Raw genomic sequence first — 14,241 nt, forward strand, 5'->3', positions numbered from 1 at the left:
GTTCCATTAGAACCAAACATTTCATTCCTATTATTAATTTTTTTAATTTAGTCTGGACTGATCTACAGGCTGAAATCTAAAGTAGAGTCAGCCATGCTGTTGCTGTGGATTTTTCTCCTCCTGAACATAAAACCACCTAATTGCATAAATAAATAAAGATTTAGGACATGAGAAGAGAGTAATTTGCCTAAAATAAAATTTTGTTGAACTCAGAGTTGGCATTGCTCCTAATTCATTTGGGATAAGCTCAGCTCATTGTCTGCCCTCCAGAAAAATGCTGCTTTGGACGTTTTGAAGCTATGAATAAAATAGCACTACAATAAACAATATTAAAATATTAAACAATAAATAGTAATTTACAAGCTCATCACTCCTTTCTTCAAAACATACTGTAAACATCAACACTGAGGTATTGGAAGTAATAAATAATAAATTCAACTATTACAAAATTATTACAAAAATAGCTCTTAAATACAATATTAAGCTGGAAGTTATTGACCTGTAACTCTTAACCTGAACCTTGAGATAACTTGAGTTCTTGCAGCCTAAAGTGATTTTTAAAGAAGTAACAGGATTTGGTGTGGAAAATGCAGACCCAGGGGTGCTCTCAGTTCCTTCTCCTCATTGTTAAATATCTTTCAATGTAGTTGATGAAGATGTCAAACTCTCCCATGGCCTTGTAGAGTCCATTCTTCTTCATCTGCAGGGGAAAGTCAGGGCTGTCACAGATATGTGATGGACAATGCCTGGACAAATTCTCCTTCCATGGACACCTCCAGCTTCTCTGCCCAATCCCCTGGGAATTCCAGAATTCCCATCCCTACTCCAGAATTCTCACCCTTCCTCCAGAGTTCCCATCCCTACTCCAGAATTCCCAACCTTGCTCCAGAATTCCCATCCCTGCTCCAGAATTCCCAACCTTGCTCCAGAATTCCCACCTTTACTCCAGAATTCCTACCCTCACTCCAGAATTCCCACCTTTGCTCCAGAATTCCCATCCTTCCTCCAGAATTCCCACCCCTTACTCCAGAATTCCCATCCCTGCTCCAGAATTCGCACCAGATTCTCGCTCTCTGCAGCAAGAATTTATGTGATTCGAGACATTTTTGGGTTCTGTTCCCCCCCTGAGCCCCCTGCCCTGCTGTGTCAGGAGGTTCCTCCTGTTCCTTACCCTGCTGTAGGCCTCCTTGACGTGCTCCATGCTCCTGCTCCTCTCCTCACAGGTGAAGAATTTGTGCTGCAAAGGGACACCAGAGCACGGCCTCAGCCCCAGGATCCCTCCCCAGGGCTCTGCTGGTGGCTGTCCCCTCCTCCTGTCCCCTGGCACTGCTGCTCCCCACCTTGCCCTCCCCTGAGTGCAAATTCCAGCAGGTTTGCACTGTGCCCTGCTGAAGGAGCCTGGAGTCACCCCAGCTTTTCCCCAGCCTGTCCCCAGCCCTGTGTCCCTGCTGCCAGTCCCTGAGGACAGGAGATCCCTTTATGGGACAGGGTTTGTCCCATCTGACCCCAGGGATGGGCTCATGGCCACGCCAGGTGTGATTTCAGCAGCTCCAGCACCCAGGTAAGGGACAGATCTCCTCCTGCCCTCCCTTTGTCTGTCCAGCCAGGCTGGAGCAGGGCTGGCTGCACCAAGTGCTCCTGCACCATCATCCTGAGCTGCTGTGGGCACAAACCCCATTCTGGATCCCACAAATGCCATCCTGTGCCCCTGGGTCCCACACACTGAGCCTGGATGGATCCCTGGATCCCACAAGCCCTGCCTGCCTGGAGCCCTGGATCCCACAAACACCATCCTGGGTCCTACAAACTCCATCCTGGAACCCTGAATCCCACAGACCCTGCCTACCTGGACCTCTGAATCCCATAAACCCCATCCTGGACCCCTGGATCCCACAAACCCCATCCTGGACCCTTGGATCCCACAAACCCCATCCTGGACCCCTGGATCCCACAAACCCCATCTTGGACCCTTGGATCCCACAAACCCCATCCTGGACCCCACAACCCCTGCCAGCCTGGACCCCTGGACCCCATCCCACCCCCCAGACCTGCCCTGCCCCCAGGCAGTGTCCCCAGGCTGCTGAGCCCCACTCACACAGCGTCTCATCATGGCTCTGAGGTTCAGCAGGAGGTTGCCCAGGTCGCCCATGCTGTGCTGGTGCTGGCTGCTGCTCCTCATGGCCCTGGGCAGAACCTCCTCCAGGTAGAATTCCATCATCTCCGACACCGACTGGCAGCCCAGGCTCCCCTGGGGACAGGAGGGGGAAACCTCATTGGGGATGGCCAACAGCACCAGGGGTGCTGTAGCCATGATATTTCCTGAAAAATCCTTTCCTTAGGGTTTTTCCTCCTGAGAATCTGAGAGGCCTCAGGAACAAAATGCAAACAATGGTTATCTGCTGCTGTGGAATGCAACAGGTGCATCTGGGATTGGTCTCATGTGGTTGTTTCTGATTAATGGCCAATCACAGTCAGCTGGCTCGGACTGTCTCAATCAGTCACAAGCCTTTGTTATCATTCTTTTTCTGTTCTTAGCCAGCCTTCTGATGGAATCCTTTCTTCTATTATTTTAGTATAGTTTTAACATAATATGTATCATAATATATATATTATACTATTATTTTATTATAGATTATTATATAATTAATATATTAATATATTATAGATTATAATATCACTAATATATATTAATATATTATTAATATATTCTATTATAGATTATTATATCATATTACACGTTACATTATTATACATAGTATATACTATATTATACATTATATAATATATTATAATTATTATAATATATCATTTATATTATTATAATATAAATAACAAATATAATAGAAATAAATAATATAATTGATAATAATAAATATAAATAGTATTATTATAATATTTATATTATATTATATTATATTATATTATATTATATTATATTATATTATATTATATTATATTATATTATATTATATTATATTATATTATATTATATTATATATATCATATAATAAAATAATAAATCCAGCCTTCTGAAACATGGAGTCAACATTCTCGTCTCTTCCCTCATCCTAAGACCCTTGTGAACACCATCACAGGTGGGTTTGGACAAACCAGAGCTGGGCCAGAGTTTGTCCTGACCAGAGCAGGGTGTGGGAGCCACCCTGGCCACGGGGCAGCCTCGTGCCAGCCCCACCACAGCCACACGTGTCCCTGCAGGGTGACAGCAGCACGTGGCCCCGTTTCCAGCTGGCTTCCCTTCTTGTGAAACGCCTGCCCAAGGAGGGGGAAGGAGGAGGAACCAGCAAGGGATTTAGATTCTTACCTTGATTTCCTCCAGCAGGTCAGAGCTGAGCAGTTGGATGCTGAGGTCGTCATCTTTTGATTGCTGGGGGAGAATGGAATTGAAAAATGAATTGAGAATTGAATTGAGAAATGAGCTTTTCACTCTTTCCATTTCCTAACGAATGATCCTTCCCTTGTTTGCATTTAGAGTCTCCCTGCAGCAGAGGCAAAGGGCGCCCAGTGCAGGTGTGACAGAGCACAGTGGCACCAGGCAGCGGGGTCACTCTGCTCCACAGCTGGCAGCACAAGGACTGCTGGGTCATGCCAGCAGGAAAATGAAATCCCAGCCTTTGGTGCCACTGACCGTGTGTTGGGTCAGGCCAGCAGGAAAATGCAATCACAGCCTTTGGTGCCATTGAGTTTGTCCATGTGAAACCCCTGAGCTGCACAGGGTGCTGTCTGAGGGCGCTGCTGCAGACAGCAAAGCTGCCCAGAGGGGTGGCAGAGCCCTGGCAGCCCTGGCAGCCCCCCCAGCCTCTCTGCCAGGGCAGGAGGGTCAGTGCCCTGGTGTGGTTACCCCTGTAACTCCTGTTGATGGGGAAATGGGAGTTTGTTCTCATGGTGCTTCTGTGGCACCAGTGGGGTGGGCTGGCACCACTCAAAGAATTAAAGCCTTTAAAGCTGTCCTGAGAGGTTCAAAATATTCCTTCCCAGCATTATCTGTGAGATTCACAGCTGAACATCTGAAATCTTGGCTGCGTTCGTTTGGTGACAAACACAAACCATGACACATGAACTTGAGATTTGATCTGGAGAATTATCTTGGTTTATTGCTAGAACACATTGACATGGACTAAAACAGCAACAGGGCTGTGACCAAACACCTCTATCAGCCAGGACAGATGCTCTGAGGGCACCATGGGCTGTTTGCTCAGCCCTGAGGCTCCTGAGATGCAGGGCAGGGACCTTGCACAGGTACCGGTGCTGGTGTTGTGCTCCTCCCCTTATAAAACACCCTGTGCAGGTTTTTTGGTTCTTTCAAATTAAAAAAATCTGCAGCAAAAGGTTTCCCTTTTCACCTGGCACTGACTTCAGCAGGGCTGGACCTTGTTGCCCTGAAGAAAAAATGATTTCCTTCCTATTAATTCAGTGATTAACTTGGTTTGCAATATTTTGGGGGAAGCTTGGCTGGAAAGGTTTGCAGACGTTCATTGTGAAACCTCGAGTTCATTGTTAATAAAAAAAATAGGAAGAAGAGCCTGACAGATTTTCTCTCAGTGAGCAACGAAACTGATCTGCTCTTAACGCAACACAACCAAATCATTTCTGCTGGGAGGAAACTTCCCCCTCCTCCAGATCCAGAAGGTAAAGAAACCAGAAGATAAAATAACAATTCTTACAAAATAATCCTTAATTTACTCAAATTTGAGCCTGAGCTCTTTGACTCTTTGACAGATTTTCTCTCAGTGAGCAACGAAATTGAGCTGCTCTTAACCAAATAATTTCTGCTGGGAGGAAACTTCCCCCTCCTCCAGATCCCAGAACTTTGCAAGACAGGTAAAGAAACCAGAAGATAAAATAACAATACTTACAAAATAATCCCTGATTTCCTCAAATTTGAGCCACGGCTCTTTGACAGATTTTCTCTCAGCGAGCAACGAAACTGAGCTGCTCTTAACGCAACACAACCAAATCATTTCTGCAGGGAGGAAACTTCCCCCTCCTCCAGATCCCAGAACTTTGCAAGAAAGATAAAAAAACGAGAAGATGAAATACCAATACTTACAAAATAATCCTTAATTTCCTCAAACTTGATCCTGAGCTCTTTGAGCTTGGCGGGCAGCAGCTCGGGGAAGCGCAGGCAGGAGGGCTGGGCGCGGGCAGTGCCCAGCAGCAGCAGCAGGAGCAGCAGGATGGGCACAGCTGTGCCCCTGGAGCAGGTCCTCATCCTGTTCTGCAGATTTCCCCTCTGCTGCAGCTCTCAGCTGGATCCCCCCTGGGAGGGTACAAAGCAGATCTGCAGCTTTCACCTTGATGGAGCCCCTAATTTATACATCACTCCATTTCCTCTCCCCATTTCCTGACGAGCAATATTGGGGTTTTAAGTCAGTATTAAGCCCAAATGTCACTTGGGTTTCCCGTCAACTTGGGTTTCCTGTCCTCTCCTCACACCCCATCAATTTTTTTGTGCTTAGACTCTGCATTTTTTTTTTTTTTACATTGCTTGTTTCTTGTAAATTTAGCTGTGGCTGAGGAGGAAAGCTGCAGAGACACACAAAGAAGCCAAGGTGCTGTGTGATGTTCATTTATTCTCACAGTTCCATATTTTATTTTTAGATCAATGTTGTATTGTTAGGGGGGGAAAAAAAAGTGTTGCTACTTTTAAATCTCAGTGTCAAACCTGCAGAGAGCATCACTCAGCAGAATTGCTTTTCATGAACTGTACAAATTCTCTGTCTCTTCCTTTGGTATTCTAATCTGCAAACACACATCACGAACTGAAATCTTCATTTTTAATTCATTTGGGTGTTTTTTTTTCCAGTTAATGCACATGTCATCTGAAGAAAATATGAATTTTCATTGCTCAGCAAGCTCAGTTTGTGCTCCCAAATATCAGCTGGATTCCAAAGGGATCCCAGGGGAGGATCAGGATTTGTGCCACTTCTTTGATGCCTGGTGCTAAAGTGTGTGAGCAGCTCATAAAAATTCATTTTCCAGGCTTTTGAAATCTTATTTTGTTTCCTAGAAATGGACAGCAGCCCCATCCAAGCAGCAGCGTGTCCTGTCTTAGCTGGGACTTATTGTCCCAGCTGTGATAAAATTGTCCCTTTGGAGGCACAGAGAATTCCTGTGACGTCTCCATTTTCCGTTTCCCTCTCTTTTCTCCTTCTCTTTCTGTATCTATTTTAGCCCACACCCCCTGCTTCCTTGGGATAAAGATTTCACTTATTTATTCAGGAATTTGGCATGCAAGAAAGTGAGAGCGGAGATAAATTTGGCTTTTCTGAAATCAGGGGATTTTCCTTGAAATCCGTCTTGTTATCTTAAAAGAGTTCATTCTTCCCAGTAGGGAAGCCTTCCTCCATTAGGGAACAAATCCCATAAATTCTCATCTCCTTCATCACACTGATCTTCTTTGAAGTTGAATTTTTGAACCTCTGAGAGGGAATTCTTTGCTGGAAAATGCAAAGTATTGTTTGTTCCTGCATACTGGGAGTTTTTTCACTTTATTTTTAGGAGCAGGAGAGAGGAATGGTTGGCATGCACACGTGTAGGAGCAAAGGGGATGAACCATCAGCAAGTGGAGAATCTGAGGCAGGGAAAGTGTGGGATTTTGTGATTTGTTTTCCTTTTTTCTGTTGGTGTTGCCTCTTCCAGAGTCGATGGGGAAGCTGCTCCTGGGCACTCATTGCAGGGACATCAGTGCAGCTGAATCATGGCCTGGGTCATGGTTTTGGTGACCCATTTTTGTTCCCCTGCTCTAAATCAGCTGTGGGGTTTTTCCTCTTGACTGTCAGCAGAATCCATCTGAAAGGAGAAGGGCTGAAAGCTCGGACAAAATTAGTCTTAAATCCCACAGGCAGGATCCCTCCTGCCCCTGGGATCCCACAGGGGATTTTTGCTTCTTTTGCATTAATTTGAACCTGCCAGGGCCCAATAAATCTTCAGTACCAAGACCTGGGTGGCTGCTGAGGCTTCACCAGGGTGTGGAAACTGATGTGTGAGGTTGGTTTATGTACTCCTGGATCCTCAAATCCTGGAGCTAATCCAAATCCCTTCAGGGAAGGATGCAGCCTCTGGATCTCCCCTGCACTGGAAGGGCTGCTCAGCCTCAGCTGAGGGTTTAGGAGCTGGGGTTTTTATGGGGTACAGGGAAGAGAAGGGAGGAGAAGAGAAAGAGAAGAGAAAAGAAGAGAAAAGAGAAAAGAGAAGAGAAGAGAAGAGAAGAGAAGAGAAGAGAAGAGAAGAGAAGAGAAGAGAAGAGAAGAGAAGAGAAGAGAAGAGAAGAGAAGAGAAGAATGACCAGGTTGGAAGATACGTTCAACGTCATCGAGTTCAACCCAGCCCCAAAACCCCAACTGAACCCTGGCACCCAGTGCCACATCCAGGCTTTGTTAAACACATCCAGGGATGGTGACTGCACTAGCTCCCCAGGCAGAACATTCCAGAACTTTATCACTCTTCCAATACAAACCTTTTCCTAACATCCAACCTAGGCACCAACAGGAGATGGAGCAGCCCCATAGCTTTGGGATCTCCTCCCACCCTGCCCAGCAGCTGAGCGCTCATTTCCAGCCTCCCCTTGTTTGGAGCCACCCTGCCTCTCCATGAAGTCACATGTGACATCCCCAGTGTGCTTCTGGCTCTTGTGCAATTCCCCTGCAGCCCGTGGTGGAAGCCTGGGCCGTGTTTTGGGGCTGGCAGCAGCGTCAGGCAGCCGTGCCCGTTCCGCAGAGGAAACTCTGGCGTGCGCAGGGCGACTCTCTGCTGTGTTTACCTGCGTTTCCTCTGCCTCGTCAGGGATCTTGACGGTGCAGTTTCGCTGTGACTCAGCCCTGCTGAGCGCTGTGGAAAGGCGGTGGCTGCTCTACTACAGAGAGCTTCATGAATGAAGAAAACACCTTTTTTCCTAAAGAGTGTCCGGGGGCTGTGGGTGTAGCGCTGAACCTTTAGGAAACGGCTCTCGGCTTTGCCAAGAAAGATCGCTTCAGGAAGGAGAACGTGTGTTCCTCAAAAGCCATTCCTGTGCTTTTACCCCACCTCCCACATGTGGGAACCCAGAACATCCCTCTGGCTGTCCAGAACAGCCAAGACCCCTGCCAGGGGGCTCAGAGACCCTGGCACAGAGCCCAAAGCACCTCTGGGTTTGATTATGGCCCAAATTTCCAACCTTATATGAAGATCAGCAAGCCACAACAGTTTAAGTAGAATATTAGTGAAGTTATCACGGGGTGGAAAAGTAGATTTTGGGGTTTTTGGTATGGGGGTTCAGGACGCAAGATGGAGGGATCTGGGCATGTCCAGCCTTTCTCCTTCTTCTTCTTGGCCTCCATCTTCTGCTGTGATGTTGGCACTTTTGCATTGGTTTAGAGTAGAAGCTCACTGTCTAACATGGGTGATAGGTGTTGGAAAGTAATTGTAAATATTGTACAGGTAGTTTTTAGTATAAAAAGATAACACTGCCCTGGGGGCAGGCAGAATGCCGGGACTGTCTTGCTGAGCTGACCTCGTCAGGGCAGGAGAAAATGTTTTATAGATAAGATACAATAAACAATCTTGAGACCGAGAAATTACGAGCTCCAACTCATTCTTCAAGGGCCAGGCTGGGAAAAGAGACTTTTCAACTTTTCTTGGGGTCACTGTGAGCAGCGAGAGATCCTGACACCCACGAGGTTCTGACAGCAGGGAGTTCACCAGAAACAGCAGGGCAGCAAGTGCTGCTTCTGCACTGAAACAGAGGCCCCTGGGCAAACATGCTCTCCCACAATTTGCCAAGAGGAAAGGTTGGTCCTGGACATGGTCTGGGCAGGGTTTGGGCTTGGATATCCTCAGAGTCCACTACTGGAGCAGGGTGGCACCTCACCCTGATAATTGAAGGGCCTTTTCTTATTTTGGCACAGTTTGCTGTGACAAATTTTTACGGGATTTTTTGCCTTCTTGGCCTCTGCATTGCTTTTGGACAGAGGGATGTTGAGTAGCACCATCCCTGGATGGGTTTCTGGAAGGGTTTTGCCATCCCTGGAGGTGTTTCACCATCCCTGGAAGGGTTTTCACCATCCCTGGAAGGGTTTTCACCATCCCTGGAATGGTTTCACCATCCTTGGAGGGGTATCACCATCTCTGGAAGGGTTTCACTGTCCTTGGAGGGGTTTCAGCATCCCTGGAGGGATATCACCATCCCTGGAGAGTTTTCACCATCCCTGGAACGGTTTCACCATCCCTAGAAGGGTTTTGCTGTCCCTCAAGGGGTTTCACCATTTCTGGAGGGGTTTCACCATCCCCAGAAGGGTTTCACCATCCCTGGAAGGGTTTCACCATCTCTTGAGGTGGTCAAGGAATGTTGGACATGGCCTTCAGTGCTCTGGTCTGGTGACAAGGCAGGGATCAGTCACAGGCTGGACTCGATGATCTCAGAGGTCTTTTCCAGCCTCAGTGGTTTGTGATTCTGTGATTTTCTGCACAATCTATTCTAGGCATAACTTGAAGTGTCCCCTCCATTTCCAGGCTGTCACAGTGGTGTTGTTGTTTCTCTCTTTTTTAGAAATTCCCCATTTCTCATCCCTCCAGATCTGGATGATCTCCTGCCAGTGACGCTCATGGGGGAAGTAAGGACTTGGTGGCCTTTCCTTCACCCCGCGTTTGAAGCCATGGCACTGCTCTCTCAGCAGCCCAGTGCTGATGACTAACAGTTCCTCATGAAGCACCAAGTGCTCTGCTTTGTGTTTTTTTCAAGATTTTTTTTCCTACTGGCCAGGCGAGGCGTGACGTCGGAAATTTCAAATGTGGAAACCTGCTCAGAACTCATGGCGTGACTCACGTCGACCTCAACAGGTAAATCCCAAATTGCTCTTTGGAAATTTAACCAATGTCATCAGTTTATCTTGTCCAGAAATGGGTTATTAATCATGAATTGGAGTCATTGGACTTTGATGTGACTGCTAATGTGACACAGAGATTGCTAATGTTACATAAGAAGTTCTTAGAAGGTCCAGAACTTCCATGTGATCTAAATTAAGCTGGAACTTTCTGGAATTGTCCACATGAAAGAATCAAGTGATGGAGACCTTCTCTCCTCTGCAGATTCAGTTTTGGTGATAAATTTAACTGAGAAGTATTTGCACTTTTCAATGGCACACATAAACCTCCCAATATTTGCAATTCTGCTGCAGCCTAAGGCAGAGACTGGATAATATCCAAATTTAATATCCCCCCTGTTATTCCAGGGTGCCCTCTGCCAACCTAGAAGAGCAAGCTCTGCTTTATTCCCTATTTTCCATGGTTTTGCCATTTTAAGCCTTTCTCTGAGGTGTGTGAGGAGTCCTGGGTGAGGTCAGCGATGCTGCCACCACCCTCACGGGGATTTTCCCACTCCACAAAGCAAACAGAGGTGTTGCTCTATTTTTATCTCTTTTATTTCCCCTGAAATCAGCTGCTGACAGGAATTTTATGATGTTCACAGCACTGTCCTTAGAGAAACCAACATGATCTTGGCACTGGAGTCTCAGGAGTGGGGACTGTGTGCTCCAAGTGAGTTTCTTTGCAGATAACTAAAAGTGTAAAAGTACGCGAAAAAAACCCAGAATATATAATCCATTGGCCCCAATATCACTCGCACTGCCTTTTTCTTTTTGCTTTTTGAGCCTTCTACAGAAGCAATTTTGAGCAACTCTTGCCCTGAGCAGTTCATTGCACAACTGCTGCTTTGAGGAGTTTCTTTTTTCTAGTTCTGGTATTACTTGGGTGGGATCTTCTGGAGAATATTGACTTTGTCATGATTTATCACCCAAAACTCTGACCTATAACACAAACTCAGCCTATTTATAGTGCTGAGGGATCATAAGACAGAAACTCCTTATCATGGTTTGAGAAATCAGATCAGCCCAAGCTGCTGCTCGGAAGCTCCAGGGTGAACTTCAGAGCCAGCTTCACTCACTTTCCACAGCAGCACCAGGCCCTGCAGCCCCCACCCTGGGGTTTTGGGGTGGTTTTTTTGTGGGGATCATGGAGAGGGTTTGGAAATCCTGGGTTTTCTTTGTCGCCCCACAAAGTGAGGATCAGCCCTGGCTGGGGTGGGGATGGTGGCTCATCCTTGGAGCTCGAGGGATGCAGCAGCATCCCCAGAGCTGCCATGAGATTTTCCACCTGCTCCCACTGTGTCTTTCTGCTCCAAAATCTTTGCTGTGGTTTTTTCATTAAAAAATGATCCACCAGATGAGCTTTTTGAAAGTTTTAGAGGCTTTTAAAAGTGTTTAAATCCCCCTTCTGTTTTCTCTTTTTTTACAGAAGGAACAGGTGATCCAACCTCCTTCTCCTGACAGACATCTTAATATGGAGACCCAAAGAAAACCATGGAATCATAGACAGATATCTTAATATGAAGACCCAAAAAAACCCATGGAATCACAGAGTGCTGTGAGTTGGGAAGGACTGTAAAGACAATTTCTCTCCAAGCCCCTGCTGTGGGAGCAAAAGTTGAGTTATAAAAGCACCAGAGTTCAATTGAAATCCTGCTGCTCCCCACAGGAGCTCTGGTGTCAGCTCCACTCCTGCTCAGAACTGCTCTCCTCAAGGCTCTTCAACAATTTCCCTGGGATTTATCTTTCTGAGGAAGATTTACTTCCTTAACAGCATCAGGCATTTATGTCTCTGTTTGGTTCTTGTTCTCCCTGTGGCTTTTGAGGACTGTAACTAGGAAGTGGAAGATAAAGTTGAATGGTGGAAAACCCCTCTCACTGTTTAAAAATAAGAAGATCAAGAAAAAAACAAGACCTGAAGCAGACTTCCTCTGCTGTCGGGAAAGGAGGGAACTTCATCCCTGCCCCTCAGCAGTGTCTGCTGAAAATACAAAGTCAAATGAAGAGCCAAAATCCTCACAGTGCCCCTGATTTATGTTGATGGCTAAAAGAGGTTGTGCAGGGAGGAAATGCTCTGGATTTTCCAGGGTTTTCAGTGTCCTCTGAGGTCAGGGGACAGAAGGCCAAGCTGGTGCTCCCCATGTGTGCCAGGACCAGGCAGAGCTGTCTAGGGGAACTGGAGAAGGGAATTCCAGGGATTTCCTGGAAAAATCAACCTTTTGCCAGAACTTGATTTTCCAGGAATTTACACCTAGAGGCAAACAAACAGTGACCAATTTTTCTGGTTTTTTTAATCAAATCAGGCAGGAATTGGCATAGCCCAATGGCTGTGACATGCCAGCCTCCCCTGCTTGTCCCTGACTGCCCATCTGTGTGCCCTGGGGCCAGAGCTGGAGCAGAACTCCCCAGGCTCACGTGCATCCATCCCGAAACCAGCCCTGGCTCTCGGGGTTGTGAAATTGAGAGGGGCAATATTAACCCAAAACTGAAACCCGGCGCCGCTTGCGTACAGAGCCAACAGCGAATTTACTGAAACACAGCTTTCAGTTTTGGTGAAAGCTGAACCTGGCTGGCTATTGGAGTGATTCATTTGCTCCCTGGATTGTTCAAAAACGGAGCTGATAGCAGCCAGCTCTCAGTTTCTCCTTTATTAGGTGTCATTTATTCCCTGCACTGTCAGCACATTTCACCCGCGGGGCAAACCCAGGGGTTGTGGGGGACTGTCATCCATTGGCTGCTCCAGGAGGCCAAGCCTGGTTTTCCATCAAAATATACTTTTGGGAATAAGCTTTAGGGGTGGTTATAGGGTTGATTGATGGACTAGATGATCTGGAAAGCCTCCTCCAGCCTGGGTGATTCTGTGTTTCTGTGAAGGGCCCTGTGTGACTTCTGCTGTCACAGCAGAATCTCCAGGAATGGGAGGAAGAGGAGTGATGGGTTTGGGGAATGGGAGTGGTGGATTTGGGGAATAGGAGTGATGGGTAATGGGTTTGGGGAATAGGAGTGATGGGTTTTGGGAAGAGGAGTGATAGGTGGTGAGTTTGGAGAACAGGAGAGCTGGGTAATGGGTTTGGGGAATAAGAAAGCTGAGTTTGGGGAATAGGAGAGCTGGTGATGGGTTTGGGGAATAGGAGCGATGGGTTTGGGGGAACAGCAGTGAGGGGTTTGGGGAATGGGAGTGATGAGTGATGGGTTTGGGGAACAGGAGAACTGGGTAATGGGGAATAGGAATGATGGATTTGGGGAAGAGGAGAGCTGGGTTTGGGGAATAGGAGACTTGGTGATGGGTTTGGGGAATAGGAGTGATGGGTTTGGGGAACAGGAGAGCTGGTGATGGGTTTGGGGAATAGGAGAGCTGGGTTTGGGGAACAGGAGTGATGGGTTTGGGGAATAGGAGTGATGGTGGATGAGTTTGGGGAATAGAAGTGATAGGTGATGAGTTTGGGGAATAGGAGTGATGGATCCGGGGAATAGGAGAGCTGCTGATAGGTTTGGGGAATAGGAGAGCTGGGTAGTGAGTTTTGGAACAGGAGAGCTGCTGATGGGTTTGGGAATCCCAGCAGAGCCTGGCCCAGAGCCCAGTGCTGCTCCCAGTGGTGCTGGTGCTGCTGGTGGCATTACTCCTGGAATGTGATGGATGATTCCCTTCCCTTTTTGGGCAGCTCCTGAGCTGTTGCAGTTTTGAGATGAGAATTTCCCAAGGGTAATTTGATTCTCCCAGAGCTGGTCCCTGAACTGGGCAGGGCCTCCCATGGGCTGGTCCTTGGCATCACAGAGAGCATGAACAGCCTGGCTTTGGGCACAGAGGCACGTTGGGTGGACTCACATGGACACAGAGGTGGCAGCTGAAACCCAAGTGCTGGATAGCTGAAAAAAAAAAAAGCTTTTTTATCTAAATTATTTAATTTTAAAAACCTTAAATATGCATTTCCCTGTGGGGAAGATGCCATTTATGATAACCAAAATAAGAGTTCACATTCTGCCAGAGCAGGGGAAACAATTATCTAACCTTCCACACCCCCCACCCTGGTGACTAAATGAATTTTCTGCAGAACAGCTGTTGATGCTCGAGATCCTCCACCACGCTTTTCCTCTTCCTCAAAGGTGAATCTTAGAAGATGAGGAGGGGAAAAAAAAGAACATTTCCTTTTGTTTTTTAATTGCTTTTGCAATTTCTTTCCACTTTCAGGGTGAAATCCTGTCTCAGCAGCATCAGCAGCTGCAGTGCCATCAGTGAGTCACAGGGCAAGTGCCACATCTGTGCTGGGCAGGAGATGGCACAGGTGGTGGCATTGCTGGGACGTGTCCCTGACCTGGCCAAGGACACCCAGCCAGAACAGGGGGAGCCCAGGGTCACCCCCAGCACTGGGGTGATGCTCCTTGG

The 14,241-nt window shown here is 47.0% G+C and overlaps 1 protein-coding gene across 1 annotated transcript; it reads right to left on the reverse strand.

Annotated features, from left to right (window-relative positions):
• Positions 1-607: 607 nt before the first annotated feature.
• Positions 608-9,808, reverse strand: IL10 (interleukin 10). The gene is made up of 7 exons (XM_059487739.1): positions 9,751-9,808; positions 7,781-7,848; positions 5,069-5,152; positions 3,323-3,385; positions 2,096-2,248; positions 1,172-1,237; positions 608-700 (listed from the first exon to the last, which is right to left on the reverse strand). Exons 1-7 carry the CDS (start codon positions 9,806-9,808, stop codon positions 608-610), a joined length of 585 nt encoding a protein of 194 aa, XP_059343722.1.
• Between the last annotated feature and the right edge of the window lie 4,433 nt (positions 9,809-14,241).

This window comes from Ammospiza nelsoni, chromosome 23 (genome assembly GCF_027579445.1).
Source record: "Ammospiza nelsoni isolate bAmmNel1 chromosome 23, bAmmNel1.pri, whole genome shotgun sequence".
In the NCBI taxonomy this organism is placed as follows: Eukaryota; Metazoa; Chordata; class Aves; order Passeriformes; family Passerellidae; genus Ammospiza; species Ammospiza nelsoni.